The sequence below is a fragment of the Prunus mume genome, linkage group LG2 (assembly GCF_029339155.1).
Source record: "Prunus mume cultivar Tortuosa linkage group LG2, ASM2933915v1, whole genome shotgun sequence".
In the NCBI taxonomy this organism is placed as follows: Eukaryota; Viridiplantae; Streptophyta; class Magnoliopsida; order Rosales; family Rosaceae; genus Prunus; species Prunus mume.
Window position 1 is genome coordinate 24,772,213 of NC_142699.1, and position 18,624 is coordinate 24,790,836.

At 41.1% G+C, this 18,624-nt stretch overlaps 1 protein-coding gene, 1 long non-coding RNA gene and 1 pseudogene across 3 annotated transcripts; 1 reads left to right on the forward strand and 2 right to left on the reverse strand.

Moving 5' to 3' along the window:
• Positions 1-1,169: 1,169 nt before the first annotated feature.
• LOC148919898 (uncharacterized) lies at positions 1,170-9,300 on the reverse strand. Its single transcript, XR_016124719.1, has 3 exons — positions 9,062-9,300; positions 1,511-1,646; positions 1,170-1,281 (listed from the first exon to the last, which is right to left on the reverse strand). It is a non-coding gene; the product is annotated as an uncharacterized LOC148919898 (long non-coding RNA).
• LOC103322281 (uncharacterized) lies at positions 1,874-9,051 on the reverse strand (annotated as a pseudogene). The gene is made up of 4 exons (XR_001677224.2): positions 8,693-9,051; positions 2,796-3,240; positions 2,583-2,674; positions 1,874-2,413 (listed from the first exon to the last, which is right to left on the reverse strand). The product of XR_001677224.2 is annotated as an uncharacterized LOC103322281 (transcript).
• Positions 9,301-16,544: 7,244 nt separating the features above from the next.
• On the forward strand, positions 16,545-18,360 carry LOC103322262 (uncharacterized). The gene is given in 3 exon segments (XM_008224169.2): positions 16,545-16,895; positions 17,219-17,966; positions 17,969-18,360. Coding segments are annotated over 3 exon segments (1,161 nt in total). The 5' UTR covers positions 16,545-16,640; the 3' UTR covers positions 18,127-18,360.
• Positions 18,361-18,624: the final 264 nt, after the last annotated feature.

Here is an 18,624-nt window from a genome sequence, read left to right on the forward strand (position 1 = left end):
AAAACGTCCAAATCTACCTCCCCTCGCCCTTCACATGTCTGAGTTTACAAGCGGATCTTCCAAAATCTCTTTGCCTCCAAAGTTCATAAAAACTGAGTTGCATCATTGATTTCACATTCAGTACTTATCACATTTGTATTTTCGTCAATTTTTAATGCGCTTGGCCTTCTGAACCAGTATGCTGTTTATTAAATCTCCACATACAAGAGCTTCAATCAAGTTGGTTGTAAATATTACACAATATTCCTTTCTAATAATGCCAGCATTTGGTTGTGAAGTTACAGCAAAATTTTCGATGCAGATTTCTAATTTACCTCACATGAATTTGCTACAATATTCAATAACAAATGTAGACAAAATTTTGGAGTTGATAACATGTAGGGTTTTTTGTTTTTTGGTAGACAGATCTTGTAGGGCATCGTCTTCTACTTGACTGAAATAGTAATGTGAGGCCAAACAAACGAGCATATCTGTGAGGATCAGACCCGCCACATCAAAAACAAACTTGGGAGCAAATAAACCCCATACCTGCATTTAAACGTGTTATGGGTTTTGGATGTGCAAATATTGTTGTGGAAACAATAATAAAGTTGTGTTAGACGGACGGCTTTACCATTAAATGCCACCTATGCATCGTAACACAAATTATGGTGGCTGTGACTGAAGTTGCCATGATGAGCCCATAAATCATGTACACCTAAGACATCAACAATATCAACAATGATCAATTAACTTTCAAAATGATCCCTTTTACAAGAACAAAGATTACAACAATCATCGAACATATGATCTATACGCACGGAAGAAACTTACCAGATATAGTCGCGTGAGTATGAAATTCTTCCCTTTCTCGCTCTGACCCAGGCGTGCGACAAGAAATGGAACTCCAAATATTGGAAGGATGAGAGAAAAACCAAATGTGTCCATTGTAAGAAGGATTAATTGTTTGGGGAACTAGGAGGAACTCTTCAAACCTGAAAACAATACGGGGTTTTTATTTTTTAATCATCTACATCTACAGGGCAATGGATACAAGCCCTAGAATGTGAACAGTAACAAGGGCAAAAGTGGGAGCCAATCACTACTGAATCTTGAGCTTACAAAAGATAATAGGTCTATGTGAGTGCTGAAATCTCTAACGGCACATGTTCAACATGACCACTTGTGGGCTTCCTCAGTCCCTTGGATGTTACAAAAAGTTAATAACTATATACATGAAAGCGGATACCCATGACTCACCCAATAAATGCAGCACCATATCGGAGGCCATCAAAAGCACACCTGAAGAAAAGTTTGTTTTTGGGTCATGAAACATAAGAGCGCAAAAGATGAGAAAACAAAGTCCACAGAGAAAACAAATTTATTACAGAAAGGTTCAACTCTAGATAAAAATGAAACTACTACTTTTTGTAGGAACAAAACCAAAGGGATTACAGAACCTAACACAAAATGTGCTGAAAAGAGAAATCAGAAAACATGAACGCCTCAAAGTGGGAAACAAACAACAAACCAATGACCAGTGCAGAAAAACAGGCACACAGCAAAAAGGCTCCACTGTGTTACAGGAACAGGATCAAGCATCCTATTCCAACTGCCTCCATCTTTGACATCCAGTTCTATGTTATCCAGCCTCATTATGCATTGGCCTGTCAAAAGGTGGAACAGACTTGACTTCTTACATATACCGAAAGTTTCAGAAAAAGAGCAAAAGTTATTTTTAAAAACCTAACGTGTAATCCAATGAAACAACTTCTATGACTGAACAAATATCAAAATTTAAATAAATAAATAAAACAAGCCATGCAGAAAGGTGAATGCAAAAGTCTTGCATTCATGCAGAAAGAGAGTTCATTGGCCAAAAAGATTCCATTCATTAGAAAACTAAAACCCAGGGCCCCTGTTTTCCCAACAGAATAATGATTGTTGAGCTCCATGCAGAAAACATGGCGACTGTTTTAATATACAAGAGATTGCTGTGATCTGAGGATTTCCTTTTACTGAACAGCTGATTAAATGTCAATAATAACAATTGTCCAAATCCAATGGCATATATTAGTCTAGGAATATAACTTCTTCCAGTGCCTTTAAGCACCCAAGCCAGATTCAATCTGTCACTTTCTGAAGCCCAATGCACTGCTATTAGTATGTAACTTAAATTAGTTCCCATGATAATATACTTCCAAATACCCTTTGAAGAGCTTCCAGTAATGGCCTCACGCAGCAAGAATGCCAGTAAAAGCAGGGCAACTACCGGTAAAGCTTCAGCAACAAAATTCCAAATTGGAAACCCTGCAGCAATCCCGAGCATCCATGAAGGATATGCATTCATAAATTCAGAACTAGGAGCCTGCTTCGACAATCCAACTTCAATAGTAAATCTGCAAATGGTGATCAGAAGAAGGAAAACAAATGCCTGCAATTATATCAGTGAAAAATGATCATTACAAGAAACCATATCTCTATTTTTCTGTCAGTTACACCATCACATATTTCTTCATATAAAACAATATGTTTGCAATATTCGATGAGAGGGTCTCGGTGGGGGAACAATTATAGAAAACTGAGGTAAATAAACAACTTACTTCTAATATCATCTTCTTCTTCATGATTGAATATCGCATCTTAACTAGTGCAGTTGTGGCCAAAAGAAAGCACGCCACTTTTCCTTCTTCCACTGCTCTCAAAGTTCCCATCAAATAAAAAAAGAAGAAAAGAAGAAAAAGTTAATTGCCCAATGTGAGCACTAACCATGGATTCTGTGCATCATACAGAAAAGAACAGTACCTATTACTTACAGATGAAACTATTCAAGAGGAAGCTGCATGCACGTATGACCACCATAAAACAAGAAAAAATCAACCCGAAGGAAATCCCAGAATCTCCAGATGAAGTAAAAGAAAAACCGTATTACTCCTTCACGTTCTTAATTGCAAGAAAGTGGATAAGAAGTGATATCAACATAATGCCAAGTCCAGTACCCATCATCTTTAAATTAAACTCAGTCCATTTGGAGCGGGCAAGTTCAGCAACACTTGCTAGGAATTCAGAATACAAATCAATTTGCCTCCTTAGAGCAGGCAATAACTCATTGTGGCTTTCCTTTTTATGTAACAGCAACTTCTGTGTAGTATGTATCCATTTTTCCTCTGCTTTAGCATACATGCTTGCTATGTGCAACAAGTCCTCATTGGAAAATCCAATAATAGATGAAGCTGAATAAATATCTATATATCTTTTTACCTAAACAAGAAGAATCCAACTGTTGTTTAAAACAAAAGATACCGGAGGTCAAAATTTTCTTTTGAAACAAAAGGTTGCGAAACAAATGTATGCTGACAAGTCATATCTTTTTGGAGAGCTACGATGCCCATCTCCAAGTCTGAGTCCAGAAACCATAGAGTCAAGTGTGCTTCATTTTGTTGAGCATATTCTGATGAATTTTGATGTCATATCATCTGACAGGTTCTTATAATATTTCCGGATGCCCATCAAATGATGAGCTTTCTCTTCCTCAAAATAAACTGTCAAAACAGCTGCTTTATATTCTGATAAACATGCTGTTGGCGTGATATATTAGGTTTAGGGTTTATTATTATTTAATATAGTTGACTTTGTATACTCTGTACATCTTATAAATATCTCAGAATGAGAAGAATAAAAGAATTTGTTTCATTCAGATTTCTAGACATGCCACTAATCTAGTCAAAGTGATACTCACTACCTCTCCTCTTTTGAGAGGGCCGGATCGTTAGAGGGTTCAGTTAGTAAAAGGGCAACCCATTTACTGCATAACCTAATACAACCCGTTAAGTGGTTCGTCCAAAAAGGATCACTCATCCATTCCTAAAAGAATTAACGAAGTACATTGACATAACATGTTGATGCTCAAAATGGTTAGGCCAAGATTGAGTCCAACTTAGTGATGAGGTGCGACGGATGATGGATGAAGGTGAGGACCTTAAGCATGTGTGTAAAGACTTGGGCAAGTGATAAATGTAAAGAAGACAAGATCTACGTGGTTCACCCTTAATGAATGAGCTACGTCCACGGAGAAGTATGTTCTCATTATAATGGTGTATGATTACATTTGTACATGGGGTGAGACCCGAATATAAAGATGACAAGTGAGATGCCCAGGCCAGGGATCTAGGAGAGAGTCCCCGGCCCTAAGGTCTAACTCTGAGACCCGGATCCTCCTCCAAGTGAAGAGAAGAAGTCCCCTTTTCATATGGATACTATTCCCTATTTATAGGGAGGTGAAAGTGGGAGGTTTGTGTAGATTTCCGATGTGGGACTTTGCGCAAGTCGCTGTGATGATGACACGTGTCATGGCGTTTGTAACACCCCGACCCCAAATTTATCCCATGTTTTAATTTATTTAAGTGGAATTGAGAAATTACCCGTGGGATAAGGGTATTTTAGTCATTTTCTTATCCGGAAGGAATTTGGGAATTCTGGTTGTACGATTGCGTAGAGCACGGTGAGATGAGTCCGTAGACACATAGTGGGCTCGAATCGGAGTTGTAAAGAGAGAGATATGATCAAATGAAGCTCATTGGCATAATCGTAAATATTTAGAAAATGGATTTTTAGTTAAAAGACGGAATTGCCCCCGTCTCTCTCTCTCTCTCTCTCTCTCTCTCTCTCTCTGGTTTCGCGACGGAACAGCCGCCACGTTTGGTCGGCCGTGCTCGTCCGCCAACAAAGTCGACGGGCCGTACCAAAATGACCGCCGTCCTCTTCCTACCCGGCCAGTTCCGCCGCCGTGATTTCGCGGAAAGCGATGAGAAAAGCTCCGGTTTTGACAGAAATTTCGCCGGCTTTGTTCTCCGTCGTCCGGCCGCCATTTTTGGCAATCAAGGTATGGAAATTCATCCATTCTGCATGATCTAGCTGATGGTTGGGTAGGATTTCATAAATTTTGAGGCTAAGTAGCTCGATCTACGAATTGAAATTCGGCCGGTTTTAGGATCGAGATTACGGCCATCTCCAGTCAATTTTTGGGGTATGTCCAAGAACAAAAGTGACTCCAAATTAGGTGTATTACCTAGGGTAGGAGTCTTGGCTCACGATTTGGAAATTTTCCGGCGATACGATATCGCTTTAGACACCCACGCGCTGTGGCGTGCGTGGGCACTGTAGCTGAGGGGCATTTTTGTCCCACTGTGATCCTCTCGATGTCACGAGCGCGTAGGTGTACTCGGATCTCATTTTGGATATTGTTAGAGTTCCGAAAGGATATCGCCTATAGCGTATTTTTCGGGTTCGCTAGGTTTGGACCGTTGGATGGTCCTGAAGTTATAATATGTGGATCTAGGTATTACCAGGATCATATAGGATTTGATGGATCGTAAAATGGAGTCCCGGATACTCCAGATATGCCAACCCTAGGGTTAGGGTTTTAGTGACCGTCCGATCGTGCGATCGTGAGCGATCCGACCGTCCGATCTGGACCAAACTTGCAGGACGTGTGTCTTAAACCTTGTAGAACCTATAGGAACTGTCAGATTAGAATTTGGAGGTCGTGGTCCCCGCAGGCCTGTTGGACCGAGTTTGGGTAGTTTGACCTTGGGTTGACCGCTAGACTTTCGTTGTAGTTCTGCCACCCCAGGAGGGTTAGAATGACCTTAGTGACAGGTCTTGAGCATTGTTGAGTTAAATGGTTTATACGTGAATTTAGGATATTATTATATGATTTAAATTGCGGAATTATTAGATGCTATACCAGGGTTGATGTTTGTATAGGAGTAGAAATTATATATTATATATTAAATTGTGTGGATGTGTAAAGGTAAATAAAGCGATCGAATGTTAGTTTACAGTGCTATAAGCACTACCCCACGTACCCCCCATATTGTGATCATGTTGAGGCCTTTAAACCCGTGTGGCTGGTGAGAATGTGGCCAGGCCAAAGTGAACAGTGTGAGGGCTGGTGAGAATGTAGTCAGCCCAGTGTGAGTTCGCACGCGTCTTTGAATTAGCCGGCGTGTTGATAGACCTCATACGTGGCCGGGTGCGTCCCGATGTATGAGGGGAGATATGATTGTGTGAGGGCTAGTGAAAATGTAGTCAGGCCCAGTGTGAGGTCGCACGCGTCTTTGGATTAGTGGCGTGTTGAGCACCCCATACGTAGTCGGGTGCATCCCGACATATGAGGGAGATATGATTGTGTGAGGGTTGGTGAGAATGTAGCGGCCTAGTGTGAGGTCGCACGCGTCTTTGGATTAGCCGTGTTGATAGACCCCATACGTGGCGGGTGCTTCCGACGTATGAGGAGATATGATTGTGTGAGGGGTGAGAATGTAGTCGGGCCCGGTGTGGTCGCACGCGCTTTGGATTAGCCGGCGTGTTGGCGGACCCCATCACGTGGCCGGGTGCGTCCCGGCGTATGAGGAGATATGATTGTGTGAGGGTGGTGAGAATGTAGCGTGCCCGGTGTGAGGTCGCACGCGTCTTTGGATTAGCCGGCGTGTTGATGACCCCATACGTGGCCGGTGCGTCCGACGTATGAGGGGATATGATTGTGTGAGGGCTGGTGAGAATGTAGCGTGCCCGGTGTGAGGTTGCACGCGTCTTTGGATTAGCCGGCGTGTTGAGGCCCCATACGAGGTCGGGTGCGTCCCGTCGTATGAGGGGTGATATTGTGATTGTGTTTGGTAAGTTGTGACGGATAAATCCTAGAATGTATGAATTTGTATGGCCGTAATGATTTATTTGATATTCGGAGCCAGGATAGATACGAAAGAGCTACGTGTGGCATGATCCCTTAGTAGGGTACGTAGGCAGCCTGAAGTTACTAGGTGCAGCCACAGATTAGACCCCACTTAGGTGGTCTTATTGAGATTGGTTCGGACCTTGTTGTTGGTCCTGAAACTTGGTTGAATTGAGGCTTGTCCTGGGGACTAGGTGAGTGAATGTGTGCATAAATAGATTTTGAATTTGTTATATGCATGTTTGATGCATTAAGTTATTTTAAAAACATTGTGGGCAGTTCTGCTAGAATCATTTGAAGGCCGGAGGCTATTTGTATGTAAATTGCATGAGATTATATTGTGCGTGCTGCCGGTTGGGTTATAAAATGCGTTTTATGCAGGTGAAAATTTTGAAATGTTCAATTTGGGGAGACTTTGCGAAATTTGGCAGAAGTCTCGTGCCCTTAATCCTCTCTGGTAAAAGAGGACGTAGATTTAAGGAGTGAACCCGGCATGGGTGTGATGCGGGTCTCCGCAGGTTCTCGATTTCGGGAAATTCGGGACGGGTCTGTCGGCGTTGATGCTCTTGGTGCTAGTTGCTTTGACGCTGGATATGCTCGGTTGATTATGGTGTAAACAGTAGTCCCCCAAGTTCGCGGTCAAGAAGTAACTTCTAGGTTGGGAACTTGTTAGGTTTTTGTGTAATCGTGACCGAGCATTCCAGGTTCAGTGGGAGTCATATAGCATTCCCTAGTCCCCCAAGTTGGCAAGCTAGAAGTTGCGTTAACACTTAAAAGGTATAATAAAAGCTGTGTGAGCCTTGGACCTGTTGGTAGCTGGGTACTGGACTTTTGGCAAGGAGGCCGGATGAGCTCTGTGGGGCTGAGCTTCGGTAGAGGCCGTGACCTTGAAGTTTTGGCAAGGGAGGGCCTTGGGGAGCAAAATTTTGAAGAGCAAGGAGCTAGGCCTTTGGAGTATACGCAGGTTCCTGGCAAAGATCTGGAATAAAAAGGCTGGGCCTTAATAGAGATTTCGGCAAAATTCCCCTTGGAGCTAGGCTTTGGCAAGGGACCCAAGTGGTTTGGGCTTAAACGATTTTACAAAGGTGGGCCCTGGGCTGAAATGAGAAAGGTGGCAAAACAGCATGGCCCTTGCCGTTCGGCAAGGGCAAATTAGAGTGGGGTTTCAATGTGGATTTTTGATGTGGTGGGCCCTCCTTTTGAGGCATAGCTGGGCTATTTTGTGGTGGGCCTTTCGTGTGGTTTGAAAAGAAGAGGTCAGCGCTAGATTTCAAAACGAGGTGGGCTCGGTGTAACTTGGTGGCTCGATTTTGAAGAAGCAATTTCTAGCTTGACAACTTGGGGGACTAGGGACTGCCCTATGCTCCCACCGAACCTGGAATGCTAGGTCATGATCACACAAAAGCTTACAAGTTCCTAACCCAAGTCACTTAACCGCGAACTTGGGGACTACTGTTTATACCATAATCAACCGAGCATATCCAGCCTCAAAACAACTAGCACCAAGGTAGACACGTCTTCTCCTGTCGAAGGAAGACACTTTTCCGATGTGCCAGGCACCTGCCGAAACTCCCGATTGCTGAAGCTCACAAACTGCTAAACCTAATTCTCATGACACGTGTCACCACCACGGCGACTTGCACAAAGTCTCACATCGGAAATCTACACCATCCTCCCACTTTCATTTCCCTATAAAAAGGGAACAATACCCTAGTAAAAGGGGTAACTACTTTTCTACCTTTTACAATTACTCTGCAAAAGTTACCCTTCTTAGCTGACTTAAGCATCGGAGAGCCTTCGGCCGGCACCATACCGGTGTCCGAAGCTTAACGACTGCTTCTCCCATTTTTGTCTTCTGCAGGCTAGCCTTTATTGAAGGTCCAGACCCTCTCCCTGCTGAAGGCAAATCCCTTTTATTTTCTCTAAGTTGACCCTCTCCGAAAAAGAGCATCAATATAACATAAAGTAAAATGTAAATACCTGCCGAGAATTGGTACAGAGTACATTGGCATAATTCAGCATCCATTCTTCCAACTTTGACTTATTTTGGTAAGTTCCCACACTGTCTTCAAAATTCCATGTTCCAGCCCCTAAAGCATATAGCTGTGGATTATCCAGCCTCATTATGCAATAGCCTGTCAAAAGGTAGAACATACTTCTTACATATACCAAAAGTTTCAGAAAAAGAGCACAAATTATTTTTGAAAGCCTAACGTGTAATCCAATGAAACAACTTCCATGCAGAAAGGTGAATACAAAAGTCTTGCATTCATGCAGAAAGAGAGTTTATTGGCCAAAAAGATTCCATTCATTAGAAAACTAAAGCACCAAAAATGTAAATACACGCACCTCCAATTATGAATGCTAAAGCAACCCAGGGCCCCTGTTTTCCCAACAGAATAATGATTCTTGAGCTCCACGTAGAAAACATGGAAACTGTTTTAATATACAAGAGATTGCTGTGATCTGACGATTTCCCTTTACTGAACAGCTGATTAAACGTCAGTAATAACAATTGTCCAAATCCAATGGCATATATTAGTCTAGGAAAATAACTTCTTCCAGTGCCTTTAAGCACCCAAGCCATATTCAATTTTGAGATGGCATTGGCAAATTTCTGGTGGGGGGAGTCTGATAACGGGCAAAAAATGCACTGGCGCAATTGGGCTGATTTGGGGACACCTAAAGTAACTAGGGGACTGGGTTTTCCGAGTTTTGCTACCTTTAATAAGTCCCTCCTTGCCAAACAATGCTGGAGGATTTTTGGGTTCGTATTTTGAAAAGTCTATATTTTCCAAATTGTTCATTTATGGAGGCTGGTAGTGGTGGTCGAGCCTCTTGGGCTTGGCATAGTCTTTTGGCTGGGCGAGATGTTCTGTCTGGTGGAGCTCGGTGGCAAGTTCTTGATGGCACCAATATTAAGATATGGGTGGATCCTTGGTTGCCTCTCTCCTCTCATCTCATGCCTACCTTCGCCCTCTGTTTCCACTTCCTTTGAACGCCCCTGTTCTTGTGTCTGAGCTTATGGATTGGACAACGTATAGTTAGGACTTATCCAGTCTTAATGGGTTGATTTCTGAGACGGACCGAAATGTGATCCTTGCTCTCCCTTTTGGCAGTCGGGGCCTTCATGATCGTTTCATTTGGACCTTCACTATGGATGGCAGGTATTCTGTTAAATCTGGTTATTACAGGTTGATGGGGAGTCGGTCTCCGAGTTTACCCCATCCCATTGGCTCTTCTCACTCTGTGGATCCTTTGGTTTGGAAAACTATTTGGTCTTGCCATACTCTCCCCAAGATCAAGTTCTTTCTATGGCGGGCGGTGGCTGGTTTACTTCCCACCTTTGCCACCTTATTCAAACGAAAACTTCGACTATCCCCAATTTGTACCATCTGTAATGAACTCCCAGAGTCCATAGAACATCTCTTGTTTCTTTGCCCTTGGGCGAGGCAAGTCTGGTTTGCATGCCCTCTTTCTTATAAGCCTATTCCTCAAGCGTTTACTACACTTGATGACTGGATTGTTGGGGTTCTGAATTGTGGTTCTTTTGGGAAGGAGGCGACATGTTGGATCCTTACTGCTTTTGCCTCCAGCTGGTCCATTTGGAAAGCGCGGTGTTCTTTCCACCATGATCGTTCTGCTTTGAGTTTGCCCAGTCCTGCTTCTGTGGCAGAGTTCGCCACCCGGTGCATGTTTGAATTTCTCCTAGTCCACCCTTTACCAGGTTCAGACTCTCTGTGCATTCGAGGGGCTCCTCCCCACCCACCCTCGTCTACACTGTGGATTGCTCCTCCAGATGATATTCTCAAAATTAATTGTGACGGTTCGTGGGATAAGATGACTGGTGCGGCCTCTTCTGGAGTTATTGTCCTCAAATGTGCTGGGAATCTAGTGGATGGAGTTGCTCGTCGTTTTCAGGCTCTTTCTGCTGATATTGCTGAGTGCCAAGCTCTTTTGGATGGGATTCAGCTTGCCTATGGGAGGGGTTTTTCTCGTTGTATAGTGGAAATAGACTCAAAGGCTGTTACTCTGCTGTTCAAAAGGATCCCTTCCTCTCCAACTGGCAGCTGTACCCAATCCTTCGTGAGATTCAGCTTTTTAAAGCTTCTTTTTCGTTTCTCCGTTGGTCTTGGGTCCCAAGGGAAGCCAACCAAGCTGCGGATTAGATAGCTTCGTCGATGCGTCGGGGGTGTGCGCTGAGGCTTGGGTCATTCGAACCCCAACCTCCCTGGTTTTCATTCTCTCTAGTGATGGGTTGCCTTGTCCCCCGCTTCCTTTGTGATGCTTTTTTTGGCGTTGTGCTGGGTTTTGTAGCTTTTGTCTCGTTTTAACTTTTCTTGTCGCTTTGGTTTCTTTCTTGTGTATGCCGTTTGACTGGTTGTGTGGTATCGGTGGATCTTGACCTCTCTTTGGTCTTGTTAATGCAAGTTCAACTTTACCAAAAAAAAAAAAAAATGCCCACCCTTACGTTATACCAATTAGTCAGATAGCTAGGAAAGTCCAAAGCTCACAATGGACTTTCTCATCCAATAATACTTACCTTTTTTTTGTCTTTATACTACGTTGTTTCTCTCTTTTCGGCTGAGTAGGCCGATTGAAGAAGGAGCTTTTGATCCTTCCTTAATTGAGTGCGAGGCGTGCAACCACTAGGCCACGAATTAGGCTTGAATGAAATGTGAGTAGATGATGCGTCCAAAATCTGACTTTATTCAAACGGTTGTTCAGCCGAGCTCGGAACCTCTTCACGGCCTAACTTCTTTCAGTACCTCGGAGTCAAGGCTTTATGTGAGCAACTAAATGATGTGGAGTGAGTAGAGATGAAGATCTATTGAAGGTGAAATGTAACGAAACGAAGAACACATGCGTAAAGTAAAAGGTATTTGAATTTAAATATAATTGAAAGATAAGTGCGAAAAGTAAAGTGCGTAAAATAAATAATTTAAAGACGATTGCGTAATTTAAAGTGCGTAAAATAAAGAATGTAAATACAAGTGTGTAATGTAAATTGCATAAATTAAATAATTGAAATGTGAGTGCGTAAAGTAAAGGGTGGAAAGTAAACTATATTACAAAGAACGGTAAAGATAACATGAATTGAAGTTATTGTAATTAAAATAGAATTGAAAAACAAGAACAAGAATGTAAAGGCATAATTGAAATCTACGAAAACTAGAGCAGAAAAAATAAGAACTAGGCTATTGCTACATTATGCTACTCCTATGGTAGAAATTGAAGAAAATGTCAAATGACAAGTTGTGTGTTGTGTCGGGGTCTTTTCTCTCTTTCATAAGCTTGATATTTACAGGGGCTTCAGTGCGTCTCAATTTGGTCGGTCATCAATTAACCTTCAAATCAATCATAATTGCTCCAAAATGTCTTGAATCTCTTGTCTCATGTATGTGATTTAATGTGAATAATAATATTTGATTTGATTTTCCTTCCATCTTGAGCTCTCCCACAACTTCGGTTGACCATCAAGTTGGCATAACTCCTTATATTTTTGAATTGTAACATATGAGAAAATCCTCCTACGAATTATCTCTCTCCTTATTTAAGCCTTGGCTGATTTTATGTATTCGGCCGCTTTTAGTCATTTGATCGTATCTACACTTTCGGCCGCATATAGGCTTTTGACCATTTTTGTGTTCTTGGCCATATTGATGTGTTCTGCCAGATTGATATAATCCATCATATGTAGATATTCTGCCACATTTATGATTTTGGGCTTCTATCCGACCTTATTGATTAGGCCCAATGAAGCTTAGGCTCACTATTAATTTAATTGTCGGATCTCGGGCCTGACCCGGTCAAATTTGAACCAGGCCCAAACATTGCCCCTCAGTTTTTATGAATTTTTCCCCAAGCTAAGTTTATGAAAACTTAAATTTAATTCTTTTTTACGAACACACAGCCGATTCAAGACTTTACTCTTTCATCGGCCTCTAGATGATCTTGAACTTCAAACTATTATTTCCGTATTATTGCAAAGCAATCTGGCTGTGAAAGTTTAATTAACTATTTCCATATTAATAAGATTCTTCAAGTCAACCATTAATTGGCTAGAATCATGGAGAAATATTGTGGGCAGGTAACTTCTCCCACTTGCTTTATGAAGACAAGTAAAATAAATGCAATCTCATTCTTCTACTTGCTTAAATAAAACTTGGCTATTATGGGAAAGTATTTTTATGCCATGCAAAAAATTCTTTCTTTACTTTTCTTTAAAGCAATACAAATATTGTCCCAGTCAAACTAGTATTCCCTCCGTTCTTTTATATAAAGCTCAGTGTACTAATCAATAAAGTTCACCACCATTGTAAGCACCAAAAGAGTCTTCGGCTATTCTCAAGGTAAGCCACTTCTATCTCTTCTTCTCCAGCTCCGTGTATATATATTTATACATCTATATATTTCTTACTCATTATCTTTCCTTTACTTTTTGGGAGCACAATCGGGATTTGGAAGACCATGCGTTGTTTTAAACTGTCTCTCAAATTCGTGAGTTTTCAATGTCGGCACTATACTTTGTTAAATGTCTGAAAGAACAATGGGTTGCAAGCTGAAGAAGAAGGCTAGCGCACGCCAGTTTTGTTTTAAAGCGACCTGGCCAAAACGACGTTGTTTTGAGCCAGTTCGAAAAAATAATAACAAGACCAGCGTATCCTCTCCAGCCACTGCTTCTCCACAACACAACTTGACGGAATCTATCCTTAAGCCAAAGTTCAAATGTATTTTACATATTCTTGGCCACATAGAAGACTTTTCTCTTCAGCCTGTGAGCACTGGAGGAATCTGTCCTTATTTCCATTTTCAACATTTAAGTAAATGTCTTTGTCCTTTTATTTTTATTTATTTTTATATTACTCTATTTACTTAAGTTTACAAGGTAAATAAGGAAGTACCCCCATTTATTTTTATATTACTCCATTTAGAAAATCAAATTTTCACCAAATCAAAATATGAAAATTCAGTTTTAGTGCAAAATACAATTTAGTCTAAAAATTATGGCTCATTAAGTCAATATATATTTCATACTAAAATCCCATAAAATCAAGTTTTCTTATTTGATGTGTAAGGAATAAAAGCCGCCAAAAATTATCTTGAGAAAATGATTATTCCGAAAAACCATTTTTCATACTTAGTCAATATTGCATCTCCGCTAAAAAATTTCTGGGTCTGCCAGTGCCTGTGAGACACTATAATTGAAGTCAAAGCAAAATGACAAATTGCTATCTATTGGCCTCTGGACCATCACAAAGCATTCTTACCCCCAGTAATAACAAAGTTTACATTTTAATATCTATCTGAAGCTGCAACTTCTGCCACTCTTGCACCTCATGTGCATGCCATTCTAATTTTTTTATTAAAAAAAAAAATTAAAATTTAGGTAGCAGTTTAATTAAGGAATTTAGGATAACTACATAATCTCCTCTCTCCTTCTCTTCCTTTTTTATGTGATCTCGAATAAAATGATGTCTCAAGTTTATGTGTTTAGTGCGTAAGTGAAGTATGAGATTCTTAGAGATGTTTATTCCACTAATTTCCAGTAACAATGTGAGTTTTTATTTTCATTTTTTTTTGCATATGTAGAATATATATGTTGATTCCATCCTAAATTTTTTTTTTGGGACTTTTACACTAAGACCCCTTGTGTTTCGATTCCTGGTTCCGCCACTGCCCACACGGTTCGCTCGTGCCAAATTTTAGGGCTTTGCTTTGTGAGTCCTTTATAAAGAACACTCAAAGGGGCCAGTGGTCCTGGCCGCACATATTTTCTCTCCATTTCAAGGGCCAGTGGTCCTGGCGGCACATTTTGAATTCGTCAGCAGCCATGAAGAAGAAGGCCAAAACACTTCTTTTCCTACTCACCCTCTCATTATTTTTATGCAAGCTGCCGGTGCTCCATGGAAAACAAAGCGACAACGATGGCCCACAGAGCAACACAATCACCTTCACGGACGAAGACCTCAGTGGAATTGAAGTCCCTCACAACGACCGCCTTGTGGTCTCCATGACCGTCGCAAACTCTACAAGACTGGACAAGATTCTCGTGGCCAACGGCGCTTCAGCCAACGTTCTTTTCTTCCACGCTTTAAAGCGATTAGGGTTTAACGAGAGAGACGTGGAGAAGGTGGAGATTCCCCGTGATTATGTAGACCCTAAGTCGTTTTTGGGGATAATAGCTCTCCCGGTGACGATTGGGGACGAGCCGAGATCGAGCACGGTCATGGTGGACTTCTGGGTGCATGCGGGCTACTCCTTTGCAGCATACGACGCCATTTTTGGCATACCGGGGTTAAGCGCACTGCGGGGAGTATCGTCTACTTACCACCTTCTCCTCCGGTTCCCTACAGAAGCCGGAATCGGACAAGTTTGAGGCAATCAGCTGCTAGCTAGAAAGTTGGTGAAGAAGCTCCTGCAGATGCAAGTGAAGGCCGGGGACGTTGACTTGACACCCATTTGAACTGGTTGGTGGCTTTAATACCGTTACTTATTATGGTTTTTGCAAGAGGCAATGTCCATCCCTTGCTCTAATCAGGTGCTGGCAGTGGGATGCAATATCTGCAAGCAAAGACCAAGGGCATTGACAGTGGCAACCCTTAGATTATTTGTTTTGGAGTTTCTTTAGCTGTTTTGTGTTTTTCTTTTTCTTGGAGTTGGGTTGCCCAAGGATGGATTGTATATGCAGAGCTTTTAACATGATTTTGGAAATTAAACTCTCAATGTTTTGGTTAACCAAACAAGCTTCCTGGTTGGTTAGAAATTTCAAAACTTATATCATGTGCTGTCATCATAATTAACCAAATCAATGTTTTCATTTGTGTTGCGCCTAAACCCTGCTTTTGTGAACCCTGTTTTTGTGTATTGTGCCACTTAAGACTTAACTATATGTTCCCTTCCCTAAAGCTTTATTTGTGGAATTATGTATGGGTTATCAGACAAGACAATAGTTGTTGAGAATGCTTGCTTGATTGATCCTGTGGAAGTTTTCTTTTCAAATATTATAATCTGATTGCATTTGTGTGTGGATGGATGCCGTACATTTGTGTGAGAATGCTTGGTTTTTATATATTTCATGACAGAATTAAGGTTTAGTGACAACTGTTTAGGTTTCAACCCCAAACCCCTACTCTCCTTAAACCCTAAGGTTTAGTGAGTCTAGTAAGGTATAGTATCATCTTATGCATAGGTAGGTAGAATCTCCATCCATTTAAATCACATTTGATTAATTGCATTTTTGCTTACTACTTTAACTCAAGGTCACCACAATTCTCAACATTTGATACATGTCCATAAGCATAACTATAGTTACATAAATCAAAATAAAAAGTTAACCATGGTTATGTCTATGGACACGTGTCTAATATTAAGAAGGATGGTAAGTATACATTTTGGGTTAAAATGGTGAGCAAAAATATTTCAATTTCTACTGCCCCTTCACATTGGAGTGGCAACAAAACATCTCTTCACCCTGCAATATTAATGCATGTAAAATGTCAACTATCACTTCCACTCTTTGTAAGAACCAAAACATTTAGAAAGCTTAATTAAAGTCCAAACCAATGAAATCAGTGAGTTAATTCTATTTGAAACTAAAGCAGCAAAATCAAAATGCATTAAATTCTTATTCAACTAAGATTATGTTGAATAACATTAGATTGGAGAGCATAACATCAATCCAATTTAGTACTATCCTGAGTGGGCCTAGTTTTGAGGATCAACGTAAACCTTTGGGCCCATTAGATGAACAAGGTCTCCAAGGCTCTCATCTGGCCCACACCAGGAAAAGTAACAAGAATTAAAAAATTCAGGAGGCGGTGCTTTTTGGCTCCTCCGTTTCCTATATGATAACGGGTTATGGTTGCATAAAAGCCTCAAAATAGTGGAATTCTTACACGGATACAGAATCAAATCCTCAAAATCGATGGACGACAGCTTCAGAGTCCGGGCAGAGAAGGTTTTCGGATCGCTCCCTTCGTCGACCTCGACCACTTCGTCTCTGCAAGTGCAATCCTCTCCCTGGTCCGTCACCGGCGACGAGGTCGAGCGCAGAGAATGGAGGCGCGGTACGGACGCCGACTCATCTGACAGGGACCAAACGCCGTGTTCATCGTCGTTTTTGGAAGACGAATGGGGAATCAGAGCGTCGATAGGCTTGGATCCCACTCTGGATTACGAGGTAAATTTTTTATTTTTATTTTTATTTTAAAGATTTTGATAATTCATTAGAAAAATTGAGCTAGAAGAAGAAGTAATTGTCACACTCACGCATACATTATTTATGGAAATTGATAGCCTAATTGAATTCTAAAAATTTAGTGCTTTATTCTGTAATGGGTTTGGTGTATTTTGGTCAAGAACATTAGAACTTGGTCCCAATCAGAAGAATACGTTGGAATTCTTGTACTTTTTTTGCTACTTGATTCAAGGAACTATCCAATTAATATTCTCTCTCTTTAAACTATTATTATGGTCCTCTAAATTGTTTCCAACTGGTTGCAGGACGAGGAAGATGAATATGACAAAGTGGCTGCGGGCACAGAAGGTCTTGGTGACCGGTTGTTCATGAACGAGGTTACTCATCATGGGTCTTATTTAAACTCTCACAATGTGCTTCATGGTAGCAATAAAGATCCACGTGCCAATTTTCTGGCTGCAAGACTTAGGCTGAAAGAGGATGATGCTGAAGCTCGAAATTTGAGTTCTCCTGCGGCTTCTGCTTCACAAGTTAAGGAGCAGCTTGTTAAATCACCTGAAGATGGTGGCCAGCCAAAGTCTATATTGAAAAGGAAAGACAATACCTCGGTTGTGAAGGCGCAGAAACGTGTCAGGTTTAATCCTGGTTGTGTAACTCATTGTGATTCTGAAGAGTCACCAGAAATACTTGAAGACTTTGATATGGGCTCTTCTGATGTAAATGGAATGGATTCAGATAATGGTTCTGGGTTGGCTCCAAATGCTTCTGGGGTTCCTGATTATTTAGTGAATCCGTCCAAGTATACACGGTATAGCTTTGATACAACAACTGAAGTTGATGAAGATGGCAACACCCGAGCTTGTACGGACTACCTTAGTCAGCCTAAGAGTTCAAATACTGATTCAAGATCAGAGATGGAGGATGCTTCAGCTCAACTGCCCAAGTCTGTGACCTTTGTTTCAAAGAAAAAGACAGGAGATGGTAATGCAGTAAACGATATCAACAATATGAAGCAAGACAATGAAGATGACAGGAAGCAGTCCTTAAACCGAGCAAGCTTCCTGTTGGCATTGCAGCTGTTGAAGTCCATAATGAAGATAGTGCAGTGGAGGAAGAAGGGTCGGCACCAAACCCAGCAGATTTTAGTGGTTGTTTAGAGACACCTGGTCGGAAGTATCGAACAAAATCAATGTTGGATGAGTCCGATTCTTGATGTTCTATGAGATTCAGATAGTCTGCATTGCTGGGTTGAAATTTCTTTGTTTCAATTTTTTTTTACTGGTTTATCCTGAACAATGTTTCTTCATACTTAAAACCACATAATCAAGTACCCGACCTTTGTGAAATTATGGGTTATCCAACGTAGTGTATGAAAGAGTGTAAGAATGCTTCATTTGATAAGCTTTTCTGTTCAAATATCAATCTCACTGAATTGGTGTGTTTGGAATTTTTCCCATTCCCGTTTCGTTTTCATGTTTCATCATGAAATTCAAGTTCACTGATAAGGCCGTACATATGCTTTATTTACCTTATTTTGATGTTAAATCACATTTAAGGCCTTGGATACAATCCGTTGAAGAGGAGGGATTCGATTTATTTACCGCTATGCACTAAATATTGCATTTCAAATATGTTATAAGGAAATTTATAATGTTGTCGCAAAAATATTATACCGTAATTATACGTGATGCATTGGAATGCAATGTTTTAA